Source organism: Ruditapes philippinarum, unplaced genomic scaffold (assembly GCF_026571515.1).
Source record: "Ruditapes philippinarum isolate M1 unplaced genomic scaffold, ASM2657151v2 ctg6813_1_1_1_1, whole genome shotgun sequence".
Taxonomy (NCBI): Eukaryota; Metazoa; Mollusca; class Bivalvia; order Venerida; family Veneridae; genus Ruditapes; species Ruditapes philippinarum.
The window spans coordinates 42,458-63,054 of NW_026863083.1; the positions used below are offsets into that span (position 1 = coordinate 42,458).

Consider the following 20,597-nt stretch of genomic DNA (forward strand, 5'->3'; position numbering starts at 1 on the left):
GTCTGTATAAGAAATATGGTTTGTATACGGTTTATGGACTGGGTGACATCAAATTAAACTTAAAATTGACTGGAGCATTTAAAACAGAAAGATATGCAAAAGATGATATTATAAAAATAAAGAATAACTTTAGATATCTTGGAAAGTTGATTGATAGCACAGAAATATCCTTGAACTCTACATAATGTTGCAGTTCTTGTATACAAAACTCTGTGACAAGCATAAGAGTCAGTTAAAGAATCTTTAAAGAAATAAAAAATCCAAGAGTGAGAAAATTACTGAAAAGAACATATAAATATCTAAATCAAGTCTCCCTGATTTATGTAGAATTGTCCCAACTTTTGATGTTGAACCATATTGTTGATTAACAATATTTCTTTTTCTGAGGCAGGCTAAAACTTAAAAGATCAATACTCTGTTACTTTTTGTTTGCTTGGGAATTTATTCTCTTTAAGGTCTTTCTAGTAATTAAATCTTCTTAGTTCCCGCAGTAGAACTTTCTAATTTCACTGATAAAGGTTAATCATGTGATCTTCCATACAATACGTACATACCTCAAAAGTGAGTAGGCAACAAGAAACTATTACCCTAAAGTACATTATACTGTAGCCTACACACCAACAGACTTTATGTGGTATAAACTTCACATTTAAGTTGGCTGTATTTTCTGCTGAGTATTGGTGTAAGTTATATCAAAGACAATTCCGAGTGGACAATTATTTAAATTGTCTCTGGTATAAAGTAAAAAAGATAAAATCGAGTGGGCACTAATCTGTATTTACTCCAGCAAAAACAAATCAATTTGGAGTTTTGTTTGTTGCTCTGTTTAAGTCAAACTAACACAGTAAAGATCATTTAGCAACTTTACTGGTTGAAGTAGACCTCCGTGGATTATTTCAGGCACAACCCTCCACCCCCAAATAGTAGAACCACCCATGTTTTGCAAGTTAGCTGAGTAGCTTCCTCACATGCAAGAATCCAAATTTTTCCCTTTTTAGTGAGGGGCAAGTGATTTGAAATCAACTACCTTCACCACTCATCACCACTTGGCAATTAACAAGTGGGTTACTTGAAGGAAACAATGACCTATTCAATGCAGCCAAGGTCCCTGATGCAGCCAAAGAAAAACAACTCATTGGTAAGGGAAAGAAATTTATTTATTTCCAAAGCTTATAGCAAAACCTGACAGTACACAAGCAAAACGTAAAATGATAGTATACACGTTGTTTTCAACATTCACCCATAAACCAGTGGTAGATGCTACCATACGTAAATCATTACATACAATAGTCACCATTTTCAACAAAAAAAAGTTACAATTTATTTTTTTTTTTTTAGAAAAAAAAAAATGAAAACACATTGTTCTTTTCAATTACATGGATTGACCAGGGTTTTTTTTATTCAAATAAACAAAAGAAAACTTATTAATAAAATTCAATCAAAATAATGATTTTTATAGTTGATCTCCTAAACTTGTTTTGGTCAAGAGAATTGCTTTTAAAGAATAATATAATGGGAATATTAAGTCAAAACATGAAAAAGAATTATAATAATTAACCACTTTTTAATTGACAGAACTTGCCCTGCTGAATTTCTAACATGGACTTGTCCAACTTTTGTTTAAGGTACAGTCCATTAACATTTAAAGGGATATTAAGACGAAAATTTTAGTCAGCTTACAGTACGGAACCTTGTCATACTGCAGTGCAGGCACATGCAAACTGGCCTGGTCCAATACTGGCTGCAGAAACTTATCAAATTTGGTTCCAGCAGGGTAGGATTTTATCACATTTTTTTCATTATTTCAGTAAAGAAGTGCAATTCCTTTGGGAAAAAAATCAATCAAACAGAAAATTGTCAAAAAAGCAAAAAAACAAGAACAATAATGTTTTATAGATCGTAAATATTTCATTTTCATTCGTATTTTCAAATACTGGAAAAAGGAAAAATTCAGAGGAGGAAAAAAATCTACCAAGACAAGAGTATCTAAACTAATCAATAAACACAGAAAAAATGTAAGAAAAGACAAGAAAAAAATTATACACCTTTACATACATAACAGTAATCTTTAAAATGATTTTCATAGACTGTCTTTAACTTATTGTACTGTTTTTTAAAAAAACGCGCATCTAAATTCTTTTTCTAGTTTAGTGTTTAGAACAACAAAACCAAAAAACAAAAGAGTTACAAAAATGCCTGAGATTTAGCAGTCTTTTGGCATATAAATTTATTTTCAAAAATAAGTTCAAGAGACCAGGTGCAGATTACAGATAAAATCTTTATTTTTCCTTTTTTTTCTTTAAACTTTCTATGTATAATTTCAGAACATAACTTTTCTGAATAAAAGGAATTCAAATTTCTGTATTATGTATCAAGAAGTTAAAGTTCAGCTTTGAAAATCATTAAAAAATTAAACACAAGTGCAAACAATGGCAGAATTTTTAGCAGTAGTAAGCAAGTTAACCGGGATTACAGAAATAGCAACAGCCTGAAAAAAACTGTTTTAAAAGAAGCCAGATGGCTTATCAGCAATATGTTAATGACAAAAAATACACATTTTTTCTTGGAAAACAATATCAAAAACATGTAAACAAGTTTTGGCTAGGCCGAAAAAATAAAAACCATAAAAAATGCAAATCCTTTTTTTTTAAGTGTTTGACACATATGTGAAATATTATGGCATATAATCTTTATCACCGCCAGTTTAATGTTTAACATACTGAATGAAATGGTTGATGTTTTTTGTTCCTGACAATTTCTTATTTTTATTTTGTCAATCAATAACAAACACTTAAAAAACCTTTCGAAGGATTTTTTAACAGCACTATCTTTTTCCATCTTTTATTAAGTTCTAAGAACAAAACTGAGAAACAATTTCCTGATATAAATGAAGCATAGCATACTTGCACTTTAAAGAATAAACAACATCTTAAACTTCTGTCAACAATATACTTCAATACTATTTGCAATGATTTAAAGTATAACAAAAATATAACAAAGAAGCCATCTGAATTTATACGGTAAACAATTCAATTCTATTTCGGCTTGAAAATACTTTTTTTTAAATTCTATAACCTTTCTTTGACCTTTGAAATTCAACTTAACCTTGAACCTGTGAGTGACCTTGACCTTAAAAGCTTCAGATATCAACATTTACTATCTAATGAATAGCTTGAGTTATGGCCTAAGAAAGTCAAACTTTACTGACCAGAGTTGGTCTTTGGAAACTGACTAAAGGATATATACACTGACCAAGTTTGGTCTCTATGTAGAGCTATTATAATCATGTAATATTTTCTTTTATGTAGTTTTTATATTGCTATATGTCTAAATGTAACCCATGCATACACCTTTATAATTAAGGTTGGAAAAAAACAACATTTTGAACCAAACAAAAGTCCCAAATGTTTTAAACTAAGCAAAGATTGTTATTCTACAGACAGCCAATTACTATGACCGACAACTTCTGATAAATTCAAAACACTATAAATATATACATTAATAACATAAAATATGCAGTTTTCATGAAATAAACTGAAAAAACGCTTGCCAAGCAAGTATATGCCAATGATTGCCTTTGAAAGAAAACAGTTTTAAAATGGACTGTTTCGACATTTGCCATTGACCTAATGACCTTTTAAGCAAACTAGGTTATAAGCATTTTTAATGCTCTTCATTTCTCCATTGCAAGAATAAGATCAGTAATATGACTTTGTTTTGTTTTTTTTATCTCAAGGTCAATGACCTTGACCTTTCACAAAAATGGTGAAGATTCTTTCAAGGCTTCCTTGACCTTTGACCTATGGACAAGAAATGTTCTTAGAATCAGTTGACATTAGCAACCAATTGTGCATCTCCTTGTTTGAAAAGAGGCATTACTTTATAACATTTTTCAGTTAAGATTTTATTTTTGTACGCACCAAACAAAACAATAAATAACCCCTGAAAATTGAGAGTCCCTATGCACTTACATATTATACAACAATAATTTTTCAAATTATTTATCTTTATGAACAATAAGAAGAGTAGTACAGATAATTATATTTGCTCTATTTTTTCTTTATTCATTCTTTCAAAGACATAGCAACGTTAATCAAATGGTTTAGAAAAATAACGGCATAAACTTTTTCCGTAAAAAAAAAACAAAATTGAAAAAACAAAATGGTCACAGGACAATTGCATAATACCCGTATAAGAAGTCTGGCAAAATGCTTGAAGATTTTCCCAGAGCCACCATCGCTTACAGCGCACATGTAAAAACAAAATCTTGAGAATTTGGTCTTTGACCAAATTAACATCAACAAGTTGCTAAAAATAAAGTTTTTTTCCCGTCTCTAAAGGGAGATAATCATAACAGCAGCCAACAAAACCTTTCTATCTATGATAAACATGCATAATATTTACACGATTTAACATTCTCAGCAAAAAAAAACAAAAATCAACAGCAAGCCTAACCACCTAGTCAATATGGGGATTTAGGGGCGGGTTTAAAGGTGTGGTTAGGAGGCAGGTTTATTGGAAGGTTAAGAATTAAAGGGCGGGGTTAAAATTGTAACATGAAAAACAATATGTTACAAGTTTCAGGAAGTTGTAACATATACATAATTATGATACAAAAATAAAATGTAGTAATGTTACATCTTCATGAAAATATAACACAATGAAAATTGTACTTCACTCATAAATCCACTCAAAAATTGTTCATAAATTTTAAAAATACAGGTAAAAATTCTTTTTAATTCATTTAAGCAACCTATTATTAACAAATCTGAGGATGATTTAAATTTATAACACGCTACAAATGACGGACCAACATTATTTGAGGCAGCTATCAACCATATCTTTAAGTTTGTGACAACTTATTTAACATTTATTTATTCATTTTATGTACTGTTTTATTTACAATCTTTTTCACGGTTTTACATCAACTTCAAACTAGTATTTTGTTACATAAACTACAGTTTCAATGGTGTAACATCTGTTGGTTTTTTGTTGCATTCAAATCCAAAATAAGACTGACTTTAAGATTTCAATTACAAGTTAATTGACACAACTATTTTTAAGGACTTTTTTTCTAAAACAGCATAGCAAAACAAAAATCGACTTAACCTTCCAAATACAATCATGAAACTAATCACGACATAATTATTTTAACAAATAGTAGTTCAGTATGCAAGTCAATCAAAATAAAAAATGACAAATAAGCAATCTCCGCTCAAATTCCTTATAATTTTCCGTTTACAATTACAAATAATCTGTTTTTAACCACAAATAACCAGTTTACATCGATGTATAACCAGTGAACAGTTCTTAACTAGGATTTAAAATTACCAGTTAACAAGTATGTATAGACAGTTTACAATTACAAATAATCTGTTTTTAACCACAAATAACCAGTTTACATCAATGTATAACCAGTTAACAGTTCTTAACTAGGATTTAAAATTACCAGTTAACAAGTATCTATAGACAGTTTACAATTACAAATAATCTGTTTTTAACCACAAATAACCAGTTTACATCAATGTATAACCAGTTAACAGTTCTTAACTAGGATTTAAAATTACCAGTTAACAAGTATGTATAGACAGTTTACAATTACAAATAATCTGTTTTTAACCACAAATAACCAGTTTACATCAATGTATAACCAGTTAACAGTTCTTAACTAGGATTTAAAATTACCAGTTAACAAGTATCTATAGACAGTTTACAATTACAAATAATCTGTTTTTTAACCACAAATAACCAGTTTACATCAATGTATAACCAGTTAACAGTTCTTAACTAGGATTTAAAAATTACCAGTTAACAAGTATGTATAGACAGTTTACAATTACAAATAATCTGTTTTTAACCACAAATAACCAGTTTACATCAATGTATAACCAGTTAACAGTTCTTAACTAGGATTTAAAATTACCAGTTAACAAGTATCTATAGACAGTTTACAATTACAAATAATCTGTTTTTAACCACAAATAACCAGTTTACATCAATGTATAACCAGTTAACAGTTCTTAACTAGGATTTAAAATTACCAGTTAACAAGTATCTATAGACAGTTTACAATTACAAATAATCTGTTTTTAACCACAAATAACCAGTTTACATCAATGTATAACCAGTTAACAGTTCTTAACTAGGATTTAAAATTACCAGTTAACAAGTATGTATAAACAGTTTACAATTACAAATAATCTGTTTTTAACCACAAATAACCAGTTTACATCAATGTATAACCAGTTAACAGTTCTTAACTAGGATTTAAAATTACCAGTTAACAAGTATGTATAAACAGTTTACAATTACAAATAATCTGTTTTTAACCATGAATAACCAGTTGTCATCTATGTATAACCAGTTTACAATGCTTAACTAGGATTTAAATTAACCAGTTAACAAGTATAACAGTTTACAATTACAAATAATCTGTTTTAACCATGAATAATCAGTTGACATCTATGTATAACCAGTTTACAATTCTTAACTTGGATTTTAAATAACCAGTTAATAATTATGTATAACCAGTTTTCAATTACTTTTAACCAGTTTACACATAAAGACAATACATGAATATATATTAAGTACATAATGGGTACTGAGGTAAAAAAGCCATTGTTATAACTACAGAATGAAAATGTGCATAATCTTAAAATAATACCCGTGAAAAATGCTCAAAGCATTACACATGACATATACTAAATAATTCTAACACAATGTTTAATCATACCACACTATATCAATTATTTGAATCTAATTTATACAAATTAACAAGATTTCTCAAATTTTGTTAACAGTTTTCAAAAACTTTCACAAATTTTTCAATAATTTGTCTGATAAATTTTACATATTTTTCAAATAATCTTCAAAATACTTTTCACATGTTCAAGTTTTTCACTCTATGCATATTTTTACAATGAGGCATATTAAAGATTTAGGCAGTATTACACACACACACACACACATATAAAGCATAACACATATAATAACACATCACATGTGTAACATATGACATGTGTAGAACAAGCCATATAACAATCTGTTAAACAAAAATTAGGCAATTAGTAAGAGACAAACTTACTTAACAAGATTTATTCATAAAATGTATCTTAACTTATCTACAATAAGTAATCCATATGTAAATTCTACAATAAGTATTCCATATGTCAATTTATTTCTCAATGCCAAACAGGACAAAAAGCACTATAATTTACATTTATAATATTCTCCCCACAAGCAGAAAAATAAAATATAGATAACATTTACTGTTTACTTTTATATATTGTGACAGTTCAATGAAAAAAATCTATTTTTGAGGTAAACAGAAAACATTTTTTTAAAATGAAATACTAAATATTTTCATTCCTGATCATATCAACATATCAAACATTTCACAAAGACCATTCTAAAAATAGCACCCCTTTCCCATTGGTTTATTTTAAACTGCAATATTTAAAATTAACCAATCAGATGCAAATAAATTTTAAGACTGGCCTTTCAGTGAAGATTCACAACTGGGAATCTAATACGATAATAAGACATCTTCAAAACTAAAATAAAATTGGAAGTATCTTACAATAAAAAATATCTGAAAACAGAGAGGTAAACATTACATATTCAGCCCTATGATTTTGAAAATAAAATGTAAATAAAACGAGGTATTGTCTTTGAGGGGAGGAAAATAATTTTCTTTTTGTAAACTGACTTTTTAATGACTGAATCAGTGTCTGATGGTACTGGAATTGCAAACATGTCATTGGTCAACAAGTTTGGCCAATCATAATTGAAGGTAGAATATAATGACCTGATTTTATATAGATAACAAATAAGGTTCCTGTGTCAAAAATGTCTCTTCATAATTATTGCAGAAAAAATAAACAATAACATACTTTTTCAATCACATATTTCAGTTTTTATCATTCATGAAAAACCCTCAACACATTTTTTTTTTTTAAATCTCTATGTAGCATCTCAAGAATTACGCTAAATTCAAATTACAAACCAGTCTCCTAATGCAAGCATGCCATTGGTCAATTTAAGAAAATGTTGACATCAATTATCCAATCAAATGCTTGAAAATCCAGACTGATACTCAAAATGAATTCGAAGTAATCTTAGATTAATTTTCTTACATATGTTTCAAGCAAAGCACTAAATTCTGATTTGCTGAAGACTTCTAAAAAAGCAAGACAGAAACACAGAACCTTAAAGCTTTTTTATATATATATTTAAATATGATTTAAATATGCAATAGTACATTTGTACTGTATCATTACAGCTTTAAAGGGGCATGCCTTTATAAATGAGTCTAAATTTCTCATTATACATAGCAGAAATGTCTATAATATAGTTAACCCACCCTTGTAACACATAGTAACTTAAACATACTTGACCATCTTTCAATATAAGAAAAAATTTCATCATCTTGTTTTTTTTAATTCAATTTTAAAGAAGTATTGATTGGACAGTGCAGATAATGATCAAATGCTACAGATTTGCAAGCTGGTCTTGGTCAGCCCTGTTCACCACTAGTATGAAAAAGAAATAGTGTTTTAGAGCATTTGAGGTAGTATGTGTTTATAAGAAACACTTACATGGTTGTTAAAATTTAAACAAATCAAAAACAACATAACAACTACTTTTGTCACATCATTAAACATTGTTTTTGTATGAAAATTAAATTAAATACAATTTTAATCCGTGCAATAGAGTATAAGTTTATATACACAAATCATATTTCACAGTTACCTATCTTATTTGTGCCAATAAATATTTGAAAAGAAGAATAGAAAAAAATTAAGAAAAATTTCACATCCAAATTGAGGCATGCCCCTTTAAAAGCAGGTTATACTTTCTGGAGGTGTGTCCATTAACAGATGGACTATTTTAAAGTATTTGTTAAACATCAGATTGAGGTACAAACAGGCTGAGGTAGCAATGATGATGAGGTACAAGCTTAAAAGCTCTTTTATTGAATAAAAAGCTCAAATTTATATATATAAAAAAATAAGCCCAACTTTGAAATAATTATATATCTCTGATAATGAAAAAGAAACGTGTTTTAAACACAGTATGTGTTACCATATATATGAAAATAGTATATGACGCACAACAAATATAACTCTATATTGCTTATATCATGAAATGACTTTTTTCGTGCTTGGATCCCCAACTTATGAGCGGTCAGTCCTATATATGAGTAAAATATGGAGTCAAGTGTGTTAACCCTTACCCACCTGAAATTTGTGTATTGGATTTGCCCTGCTTTGAAAATGGAACAGTCTATTCAAAGTTTAAGGGAGTTCAGTATCAAAATAAGAAAACTTGAGCTACGGACTGTATAGAACCTTGTCAGACTACAAAGATGTGCAGTCTGGCCTGGCTCTATACTGGTGGCAAAGGCTTATCACTTTCCATTCCAGCATGTTGATGGTTAATAAACAATAAAAAAAATTGTGGTATAAAAGGGGCTTAAAATTTGGATGTCAATGTCAAAAACCAAATAACTAAGTCCCCAACAGTAAAGTAAAGTCATGAGATAACTAGCTTGAAGTTGGTGGAAAAACAAAGGCCTGCCATATTCTGCTTTCTCTGGTTAATGCCAAACAAGTTAGAAACACAAGTAATCATGCCTACCTATATTAGCAAAAATGATGCTTCAGTTATAAATTTGAAAACATTCTTTCTAGATTAATATTGACAATGAATTCTGAATTTTTGTTTTGCAAATGAAGATATTTACTTTTCTCCTTCAGGAAACTATTTGCAAAATCATATTGTGTAAAAGACCATCACACAAGTCAATAAGTTTACTGTTGTGAAATGTTTAATTAATAATTCATCATCCTTCTCAATTAGTACAGTTGTCAGAGCCATGCCACTCAAAACTATATAAAGGTATCCATAAAGGTGAAATAGGAAGATTTCTAGGATTTCTTCATTCCTGAGCATTAAAATATGACACAATCAAGCAAATCAAACATTTAAGGAAACTGATTTGTGTCTGAGGTAACAAAGCACTTAAGGAAGCAGATTTATTATTCTCAGAAAATCAAGCAATTAAGAAACCAAGACTTTTCTAGCAATTTGTCTGCAAAACATTTTTAAAATATATAAGAAATAATTTGACTGCTTAATACATACAGACCTATTATAAAACACTTTTTTCAATTCAATTACCAAATCTTTACCTTCACAATTATAGCCAATTAATGACCCTTCATTATTAAACATAGTATATTCAGATTAAAGGCCAAGCAAATAACATAAGAAGCCATTTCCTTAAATATCAAAAAGCAAAGGTCAAGCTTATATATAATCATACCTCAAAGCAAGCTTTCTTTTTTAAGAGACAGAAACACAATATAGATACAAAAAGCTGGCAATAACCACAGTCAAAATAACTAACCTGTTTGAAATGATGACATAATTTGAAATCAGATACAGGAGTATGACAATTTAATTACAGAGTGTTTAGAGAGTATTACACAAGTTTCTAACAATGTTGAATAGCCTCTAAACCTTGGAGGCAATAAATTTTGAGAGAATTGTATAACCAAATTACCATGCAGCAGAATGGCTCTTCTATTCAGTAAAACCATTTATCTGATGGACCCACCCAGATTGGAGCTTGGAAAATGTCCATGGTGAATTTCAGGCTGAAAATTTTGAGATATCTGCAAACTACATCAGCCTTGAAAAATTCATACCATTTCCATAATGGTGAATTGTGAGTAAAGTCACTAGTCAATACAGGGTAATTGAGTTAAACCTTAAAAAAAAAACAGAAAAAAACAAACTTGATTGTATTTGAAACAGGCTTAATAAAAGAATAAAAGAAAGATAAAGGTCAGGGGGGGGGTAATTATCTCTACACCAATACTGCTGGAGAGATGAAAAGATCCCAATTCTCATGTGAGACAATTAGTTACATAACTAGCTGATGAAATTTTTCATTTAAGTGTAATTAGATATAACCCGATTCCTTTCCATGAGCAAACACTGAGTTCAATGCCTTACAAGGTTCTACTAGTACACAAGTAACACAGTCATGATCTTCATAACAGGTTATTTCAATGACAAATTACTAAATGACTGACATATGGACTGTATGCCAGCTAAAGAATTGTCTACATTATTATTAAGCATCTCAGTAATGTTTTTCAACCCAAAGCAACTTAAATGCCATAAAGGTAGTGCTTTAAACCCAAAGAAAAATTAAACATCTCAAATTTATGATATTGTAATAAAAAAAAAATTTACATTGTACAGCCCATAGTAATTCCACAATGCTAAATCTTATTTTCCTGTACTTTTATGTTAACTTGCAATCAAATCCATAACACTTCCAAAAGCTTAACTTGGAGTAGGAAGAATTATTTAAAAGTTGAAAAAAGAAACAATTCTGTAGTCATAATGATCCTGTCTTATAAATCGTGCCCTCACAAACTTGCATATCTTATTAGATAATTATCACACAAAACATTGAAAAAAACATTGGTTAGAACAATACAAACAACTCATCGTCACTCATAAGCAAAAACAAATATCGTGTAACAAACAAACAAATAATATTATATACATAGCTTGCCGTGGTTACGTGAATGAATAAAGCTCACAGAAAATCTAACATTTTGAGGTAGCGAGTGGTTACGAGTGATTACGAGACTTTTTAAGCCTTACAAGAAATACATACATACAGAAAAACATGTAATAATGAACGTCACAAATTCTTTTACTTTTTCGAAAATAAGTTCTAAACATTATCAAGTCATGAACAAACAATGAATGAATGAAAATAAACAAAGCAAAACACTTTTACTGGCTAAAAAGCTACTCTGATAATCGAAATATTTACATGTACATTTTGACGGACTTTGTGTGAAAGAATCGTACATCGAGTAAATTAAAATTCAAAGGAGTTACGACCATTTCGCACCAAACCATCAATTACCATTGTTAACATATAGTGAGAAATCACAAATAATCTGATTAACCCTTCCCACTCTTCAAATCTTAAATGGACTTGTCAATCATTCAATCTGGCCTAAACCATTCATCATTTTTAGGGGAAAATTTCAAAAATATATAAAGACTAAATAACAAACATTGCTGACCATGACCAGACAATCAGGCAAAAGAAGCTCTTTTATTACGACAGCAAAAAAAACAACAAACAAATCCCAAAATAACCATTCAAACAGAGATCCCAATTTATTATCCATCTGACCTAATTATACTTAGTATTTTCAATATTATTTTCAATTTAATAACAACAAAAAAATATTTCCAGTATGTTTCCAGTAACATTACAACAAATAAAGAGGGGACTGTGTGTCTGTGGGGGGAGGGGGGGTAAGAAAAATGAAATGCTGGTGTTTCTCAAATTTTCAAAGCAAAAGTCAATTCATTTTCCCCCTTAGCATAAATTTACCCTTACCCCTCTAATTAAATATCTTAAATGAATTTGTCCATCTTTCAATCTTAACAAAACCATTTATCATTTCTTTGGAAATTATAAAAAAATGAACTAACTGAATAATAAACAGTGCAGACCATGATCAGATGGCACGGATATGTAAGCTGATCTTGGTCTGCACTGGCTGTATGTGTAGAACCTGTTGTCGCCAGCATCTGGCTAAGGGTTAACAGAGTAAAGCAAGCACTTTTAAATTCAAGACTACACTAGCATGTTTGTTACTCTTTTAAACAATAGTTCAATGACATATGTACATAGTGGCCTGAAGTCATCTTGATTTATATTTTGTTGATACATCTAAACAAAGCAAAGATAATTCTTGTCACATATATTCTCAAATACATGATCAAACATTTAACAGAATAACAAGAGCCAATAAATTCAATGGATTTATAACCTAGTTTTTATTCCCTTACTTAAACATGAACGTGCTTTCTTTATGCTTTTCAACTCCCATATCATTTAAGAAAAATTTTCAGCAGTGACAAGGTCACTTTTCATAAAACTATCTCCAATATGTTTGAATTGATTTTTTTCATGGGACAAAATGTCAGCCATATATTGTTTCTGACTTTTCTTCTCATTTCCATATTATTTTCATAATAATGTTTTCATTCTTTTCAATATGTATTAAGATACTATAGTATGGAATAGGTTATATAAGATATAACTACTGTACAGTATGGTATTGGTTAGTAAATTCATTCATAATATTGAAACAGTATGGTATAGATAAATGTACAAGGAAGAGCAGCTAACTGACCAAAGGAAATCACCACTATACTATGCCTTTCATCTCAATAACCTATCAAGGCCAACTTGTTTACCAGCATGCTTGCCAACAAATTTTGACCAGTATAGATGCAGGAAAATAATTGTTCATATATTAATAAAAAATTGTACAACTCACTGAACCTTAACAAAAATATTGATCTTAATTGATTTAAAACAATCAAAGTTTATATAGGAATTTAAAATTGAGCAAATAACTGAACCAATAATTTTGAATATACAGTCTGGCCCATCAACAAATAGTAAAATGCAGACATGTATATCAGATAAAATATATCAAATTCCAAACTATAAGCAATTAAGAAACTGGAAAAGATAATCAAGTATTTCTTCAAGCTGTTAAATCAAATCTAAACTATGTTATAAAGTAATACTGAAAAAATAGTTTTATTTTTATTAAATACAGAATATCAAGGTATTTACATGGGCAATGTATTATTTAAACAAAAACTTAAATCAGTTATCTATAGTTAAGCCCCTACATGTAATTCGAAGATAAGATAAGCCCCACAAGAAAATCTGTCTAGCTCACTCTTTTCTTAATATAATCTATGGATCATTGGAAAAAGTAGTTTACTATAACTGCCAAATTATCATGCTACATCTATACTTCATGACTGTTTATCCTACAGCCAATACACATTACAACCTGTCCACTCCCACAAAGTGTACTGACCTATGCAAATAGTGTAGCTTAACAACTGACCATTGATCTGTATCATGTTTACACCACTGGTCAAGTACTGTTAGTTACATAACTGACCACACAACTATACATTAACCAGCAAATATTTGGCAACCAGCCAAGCAAACAAACTGACCATTTGGACAGATCTAGTTCAGCTACAGGAAAGGAGATAAAGCATGAACTGAAGATCTGATCAGCATAAAAATCAATCATGAATTTCAAATTTTCTTTACCAAATAAATACGTAAAACTAGAATTTTGCAAAGTAAAGAACACAAATTTGCCAGCTTTTATAGTCCCATTACTGAAATACAATATATTAGATATAAATTGACTTTTAGATAAGTGCAATCATTACCCTAAGGAGTTATCCAATTACTTACAACTTAACATTGGTTTTTGAATTTGTCTTGTGTTTCTGCAAAAAAATAGATAGTTTTTACTGCTTTATATTGAATGAAATGCTGTCAAGGGAAATTCACCATCCAAAATATTTTGCAGTCAGAATTAATTGATCATATATATTTGAGCTTACAATACCACCCTTAATGAATTTTGTTTCCTTTTTTTTAACAACAAAAAAATCAAAGCCTTTAAGGATATTGGTTAAAAGATACACACAAAAATTAAGCCATACTCTTTTCCTAATATTCAGGTACTAGTATTATTACCTTCCCTAACAAAACAAAAACCCTAAATGCAGAACAAAAATCAGTTAATACATTTATTTCACACACACATGTGACTGATTTACTAACATGAACCTTGAGGTAGGTCAACAGGAACCAGTTAAAGGTCAAAACGGACCCACATAAGTTTTGGTTTCCCCCCTTCAACATGTGAATGAAACTGGTATCATCTTACAAAGAGCTGTTCAATTAAACATGTGCTCCTAGGTCATGAACTGTTGGAAATTTGATTTTTGATCATGTTAAAAAAAGGTAGATTGTGTTTCAATAAACATCTATTTCTTGTGCCAAAAAACAGGAATATATAAAACTTTTAAGTGAAAAACATAAAGAAAGCACTAAATGCCTTAATGAAAAATCCACAGAAAACTCATTGAAAAGTTACTATTCATAATCTTTTGATCTATAAATGTTGACTAGAGACAAGTCTCTTTAAAACTCCTCTTTTTTTTTTAAATTTTCACTACAAAATTTTCAACTTAACTGTTATGCCCCATATTTTTATGTCCTTAATAAACAGAGGGAATTCTCCTGATTTTTGTGTTCTTCTCAACTAAAATAAATTCCCGATGTATAACATTCAATTGAAAAATGGTTGATTTAAAATCAGTATTTCAACATGTAGCAATCAATACACAATAAAAGTACAAATATCATTCCATCAAATATCACAAGCAAAACCAAACTCCATCAATTGTCCAAAAATAGTCTCTTCATAATAAGTTATTTAAAAAAAAATTTTTCTTCTTCCCGAAGCTTAGAAGACCAAGTACCTATTTTTAACATTATTTTGTAATATTTTCAAGTTTTAAGGATTTTCTTAAGTTATCATTTCTAAAAACAGGCAAAAGGTTATATTTTAAGATAATGTTGATATATATTATATATATATGAATTGTATTACACTTCAACTTATCACTAAATTAGGCAGTGGGAAGGCATATTTTGACTATTTCAAATTATATTTTTCGAACTATTCATAGATATATAATAATATACCAGCGAAAATGATGAATTAATTACACTTTTTTAAAAGTGATGTTTAGTTTAGTAATATATATAATTATTATTACTATGTAATATATCTACAGAAATAGTACACTTTTATGAAGGAAAAAAAATCTAGGCATAAAAAAAAACAGAAAAAAAGTGATATTATACATATATAAAATCTATATTCACAATAATTATTGTTTACAGTGAACCAAATTAATTCCTTTCATGATACATACAAGAACCAAACATCTAACAAATTTTTTATAATTATAACTGACACATACAAAATCTTATTATAGTAATATACTAAACATGTTTAACATATATAAGAACACACGCATAAACAGTCATATATTTTTTTTTCTCCAAAGTGGTGAAAGGAATTAACCTGGTGCACTTTTAAGTTATTTTCCCTGAGCAGACTTTAACAAATATGCCTTTGGCGAACAGATGTCAATTTGCTTCACAAGAGTTAACGCAGGGTAAACCTGAGTTTGAACCTGAGCAAGGCAGTAAGCTGGCCCTTTATAAGGGCGTAAGCATTTAAAATACTTGTACACGATTATTACCAAAATCAACAACAAGAACATGACCTTCAGGTGTTACACATATACCTGAAGGTCGATCAAGCTGACCAGGACCCGAACCTGGCGCGCCAAACTTGCACAGGAAGTTCCCGTTTGGTTGAAAAACCTGAATTCTATGGTTGCGTGAATCGGCAACTATAATATTGCCTTCTTGATCAACTACGACGCCCTGTGGTCGCAAAAACTGGCCGTTCGCACTTCCCTCTGTACCCAGAAATCTAGCATTGTGGAAATCTGGGTGAATTACAAGAAGCCTATGGTTGTTGAAGTCTGTTACAACCATCTGACCTTCATTGTTGAAACACACTCCACGAGGTGAATCAAAATGCTTCCACAAAGCACCGTCAAATCCATATTTGTTAATGAACAAACCATCACATGTAAATAACTGTACACGATGATTACGTGTATCTGACACAAGAATTTTGCCTTCTGAATTAACAGCTACATCCCATGGATAATTAAACTGACCATTTTTATTCCCTTTTTCACCAAATTTCAATATGAAATTTCCCTCGACTGTAAATACCTGGATACGATGATTATCTTTATCAGCTACTATCACACGCCCTTGACTATCCGTGGCTACTCCAGCAGGCCGATCAAACTGTCCGTTACGCGTCCCCGCTGATCCAAAATGATGATGATATGTACCGTCCGGGTTGAAAGCCTGGACCCTATTGTTGCTACGATCAGCAACAAGAATAAACCCTTCTTTATGATAACAGATTCCCCATGGCCTACACAACTTCCCCTCTTCTTCACCTTCTCCACCAAACTGTGTTATCATTGTCCCAACAGCAGCGTAATTTCTTCCGCTTCTAACCGAGACAGAGAAAGGGCTGTCATGTATATGTTTTCCATTGATCATCACAGAAATAGCATGCTGTCCTTCAATCTGGGGTCGGTATGTTACACTGTATGTCCCATTCTGTCTGTCAATGACCTCTGTACGGTATAGAGCACCTTCTGGACTTTGTATGACACACTCAACTGGGTCACCTCCAACAACTCTTTGTTCTCCTAAATGATCTTTTGCTTGTATGACAAATATGGCTACTTTCCCTTTCAGGGCTCTTTTAAGACCATCTCCAACAGCAATACAATTTGATGCATAAGCACTACTGCTAATAAAGCCAAGCTTTGTGATGGCAACATGAAGGGCTGCATCTGGTGGTGTGAACAAAATATTGTCGTCTTCATGAGGTTGTAAATGTCCACGTAAGGAACGAAGCTTTTGTATTTCACTGACCATACTTTCTTTGGTTTTCAGGACATCAATTTCACGTCCTGTGTTTAACACAGTTTCAACATTTTCTACAGTTCTGCTCAATGACATTAAACCTTGTTTTAAGTCGTCCATTTGCATATGAAGAGATTTCCCTTTGACCTGTCGTATTTTCTCAACTCTTCTTAACAAGTCTCTTTCTCTCTCTTCTAAAGCTAGCATGTGACGCCTTGTTATGTTGCGGATCTCTGTGGCAACAGACTGAGATCTAACTTCGACACGTTCAGCCATACCCTGAGTGACTTGTAGACTTTCTTCAATAGCTTTCATGCCAGCTTTCGCATCTGCAAGCAGTTTGACTGTCACAGTGCGAGAATCATCGATGGCATCTTGGAGGTAGATAAAACTATGACCTACATGCTCAGTCATGGTGCATTCTCGACAGATAGGGGATAGACAAGTATCGCAATAAAGACGAAGGATCTCTTGCTCATGTTTTGAACAAGGAGTTTGCTGACGATCACCTTGGGCAGCAGAAATTATTGGAGAGGGCATACATGGCGTAATATTCTGAGGTCTGTATCTGTGATTTCCAAATCTTTCAATGTAGTGGTCCTTGGTTAATCTTACACGCTGATGTGCTTTCACACAACTTTCACAGAGGTACTCATGGCAATTTTTACAAACAGACGTTGCACGGCTTCCTTCATCACATGAATTACACCAGTGGTTCTGATGGTCATTTTCTAGTTCACCATTCTCATAGTCGTCCTGTGATACCATCACATCCAAAATGTTTGAAATGAATATGCTTGACGGGATACCTTCTATCCCACCGGAATTTAATGACGCTTCTTGGTGGCATGACGGACATTTTAACGTTTCTGATGACCCATTTTCCTGATGGTACCTTTCTAAACATCTTTTACAAAAAGAATGTAAACATGGAAGAACTCTGGGATCCTGATATATTCTACGACATATTGGACATGCCCCAAGCTCACCCAAGTCCCCTATCTGATCTGATATACTGGCCATTGACACATAAAACTCATGAGGTAGAGCGGTTACAACAACGAAATACGTTCCTTTAGATTACATTTTGGTGTGTGTACGCACTGACCAGTCAAGATGACATTACACCGATATATTACACAAGTTTTCACACAAGTCTGCCCTTGGATATCTTTACACGCCCCAAATACGCAGTTAAATATTCCACTTCCCTGAGTCCCAACACATATGCACATCACCTGTCACATTTTCTTCAATAAATAATCCATCAATAATTTTGCACATGTAGATTTATCTAAACCTCCGTAGAATAGCACGGATAAATTCACACGATGTGGAATATTCGTCGCCATCTTTCAGCTTCAATGTAAATAGGCGGAGTAACCCAATTATCGACGTACCTGTCAGTCAAACATCTGACCAATCAAATTTTACAACAGCAAATATTTGGCCCATCGCCAAGTAAACAAACGTAAACATTTGCAGTTGACCAACTTTACAACCATGTACTTTACCTGATCATAATTTATAGTATTGTCTTAAAATTCATCAAACGACAAAGTCAACTTTAAATTCTTCTACCTACAACACATCTATATTCTAAAGCGGCGCACCAGCTGCAAACCCTTATACTTTGCCGTGTGTATATAATTCATTCATTGATGTCACGTGACGTACATACATAATTGACACGCTGACCTTGTTACGCAATCATGTTCGTAATTGCTGGATTACACGACTTTATGGAACGCCATAGCTGTCATTTTTGTTAGTTTTTGTGTACATGTTTAGAACAGACACCAACCTCTCGACGGAATGTATTCATTGTATTCAGAATACAATTCCTTTGGCAGGGATTTTTAATTACTCAATGTAGACCTTTTATATGCAACTAAAAATGACTTAGACACCGAAGATAATTCAAAATTGTACATTGCGATAAATGCTTCACATACATTATATCTGGAACCCAGATTATATACATAAATAGAAAATTCGACCTACTCAAATGACTCACGAGTTCTAATTAAGAGCCGATAAAGAAATTAATATGTTTACTTATTTCCTAGTGAAAAAGATGCTACTTGTATTCATACTTCTGGGACATAATTTTATATTTCTATATATTAGTAAATAACGTCTCAGCTTCTGTTTATTCATATTCAATTACGTGGCGGGACAATGATCTGAAATCGTTATCATAGATTATCACTATCTAGTACATAAACATGTATCTTTGTTATCATTATTGTTATTGACCGTTATCATATTTCGACAACTTTAGAGTCGATGCATGTGCAGTGTCCGAGGTTATAAAGAAATTCTCATGGCTCAAACTCAGATCTCAGGCATTTCATTGGTCAGAAATTGCCAAAGAATGACCAATTAATATCATGAGGTTTAAGACAGAACTCAGTAAAAAGTTTTAAAACCTTGAGACCTGTCAGTGTGAAAACATGGTCGTAAAGTAGGGCTCTGGCCCCAAGTTCCTTGGGATGAGAGACATAAACCTTTAACCAAAAAACCAACGATCAGCAAACGATTTTTTAATTACATAATATAATTTATATATAAAACAAACGTCAAAGTATGAAGTACTGTGTCAACAAAATTTAACGTGCCTGATCGGGGAACCGGACCTGCAGCAATTTATGGACAATCGGACCGTTGAGCTAGAAAAATATTTCCCCTTAAAACTTATATGGCTATACTTAAGGGCATATATGTAAGAATTTTTAAAATTTACCATAATCTAGTAGCAATTAGCCTTTCCACCTTTATTAAAACTCCATCTAGGCTTACTAGACACATGCATCCCATCTCTCTTAGGAAAATACAGGTTACATCAGACTACCATAAGTTCTCGTTTTTCCCCCACTGTATCACACTTTGGAACCAGCTCCCAAAGAACATTGTCACCCTGCCTGATCTAGATCAATACAAACAGGCAGTGGTTAAGATACAGTATTAGCTGACTTGTTGTGTTTTTACTTTTAAATATTTCTTTCACCCTTACTAATACAAACATTTTAACAATGACTATATAAGTTTTCAATGTCTCTCACTGTCCTGATCATGTTCATTTTCATGTTTTCACTTTCTCTCACACCTTTCACTAACA

At 31.3% G+C, this 20,597-nt stretch overlaps 1 protein-coding gene across 1 annotated transcript; it reads right to left on the minus strand.

The window, feature by feature from the left end:
* Positions 1-15,917: 15,917 nt before the first annotated feature.
* LOC132721084 (E3 ubiquitin-protein ligase TRIM71-like) lies at positions 15,918-19,099 on the minus strand. Its single transcript, XM_060705333.1, has one exon. The coding sequence runs from the start codon at positions 18,497-18,499 to the stop codon at positions 16,190-16,192; it is 2,310 nt and encodes a 769-aa protein (XP_060561316.1). The 5' UTR covers positions 18,500-19,099; the 3' UTR covers positions 15,918-16,189.
* Positions 19,100-20,597: the final 1,498 nt, after the last annotated feature.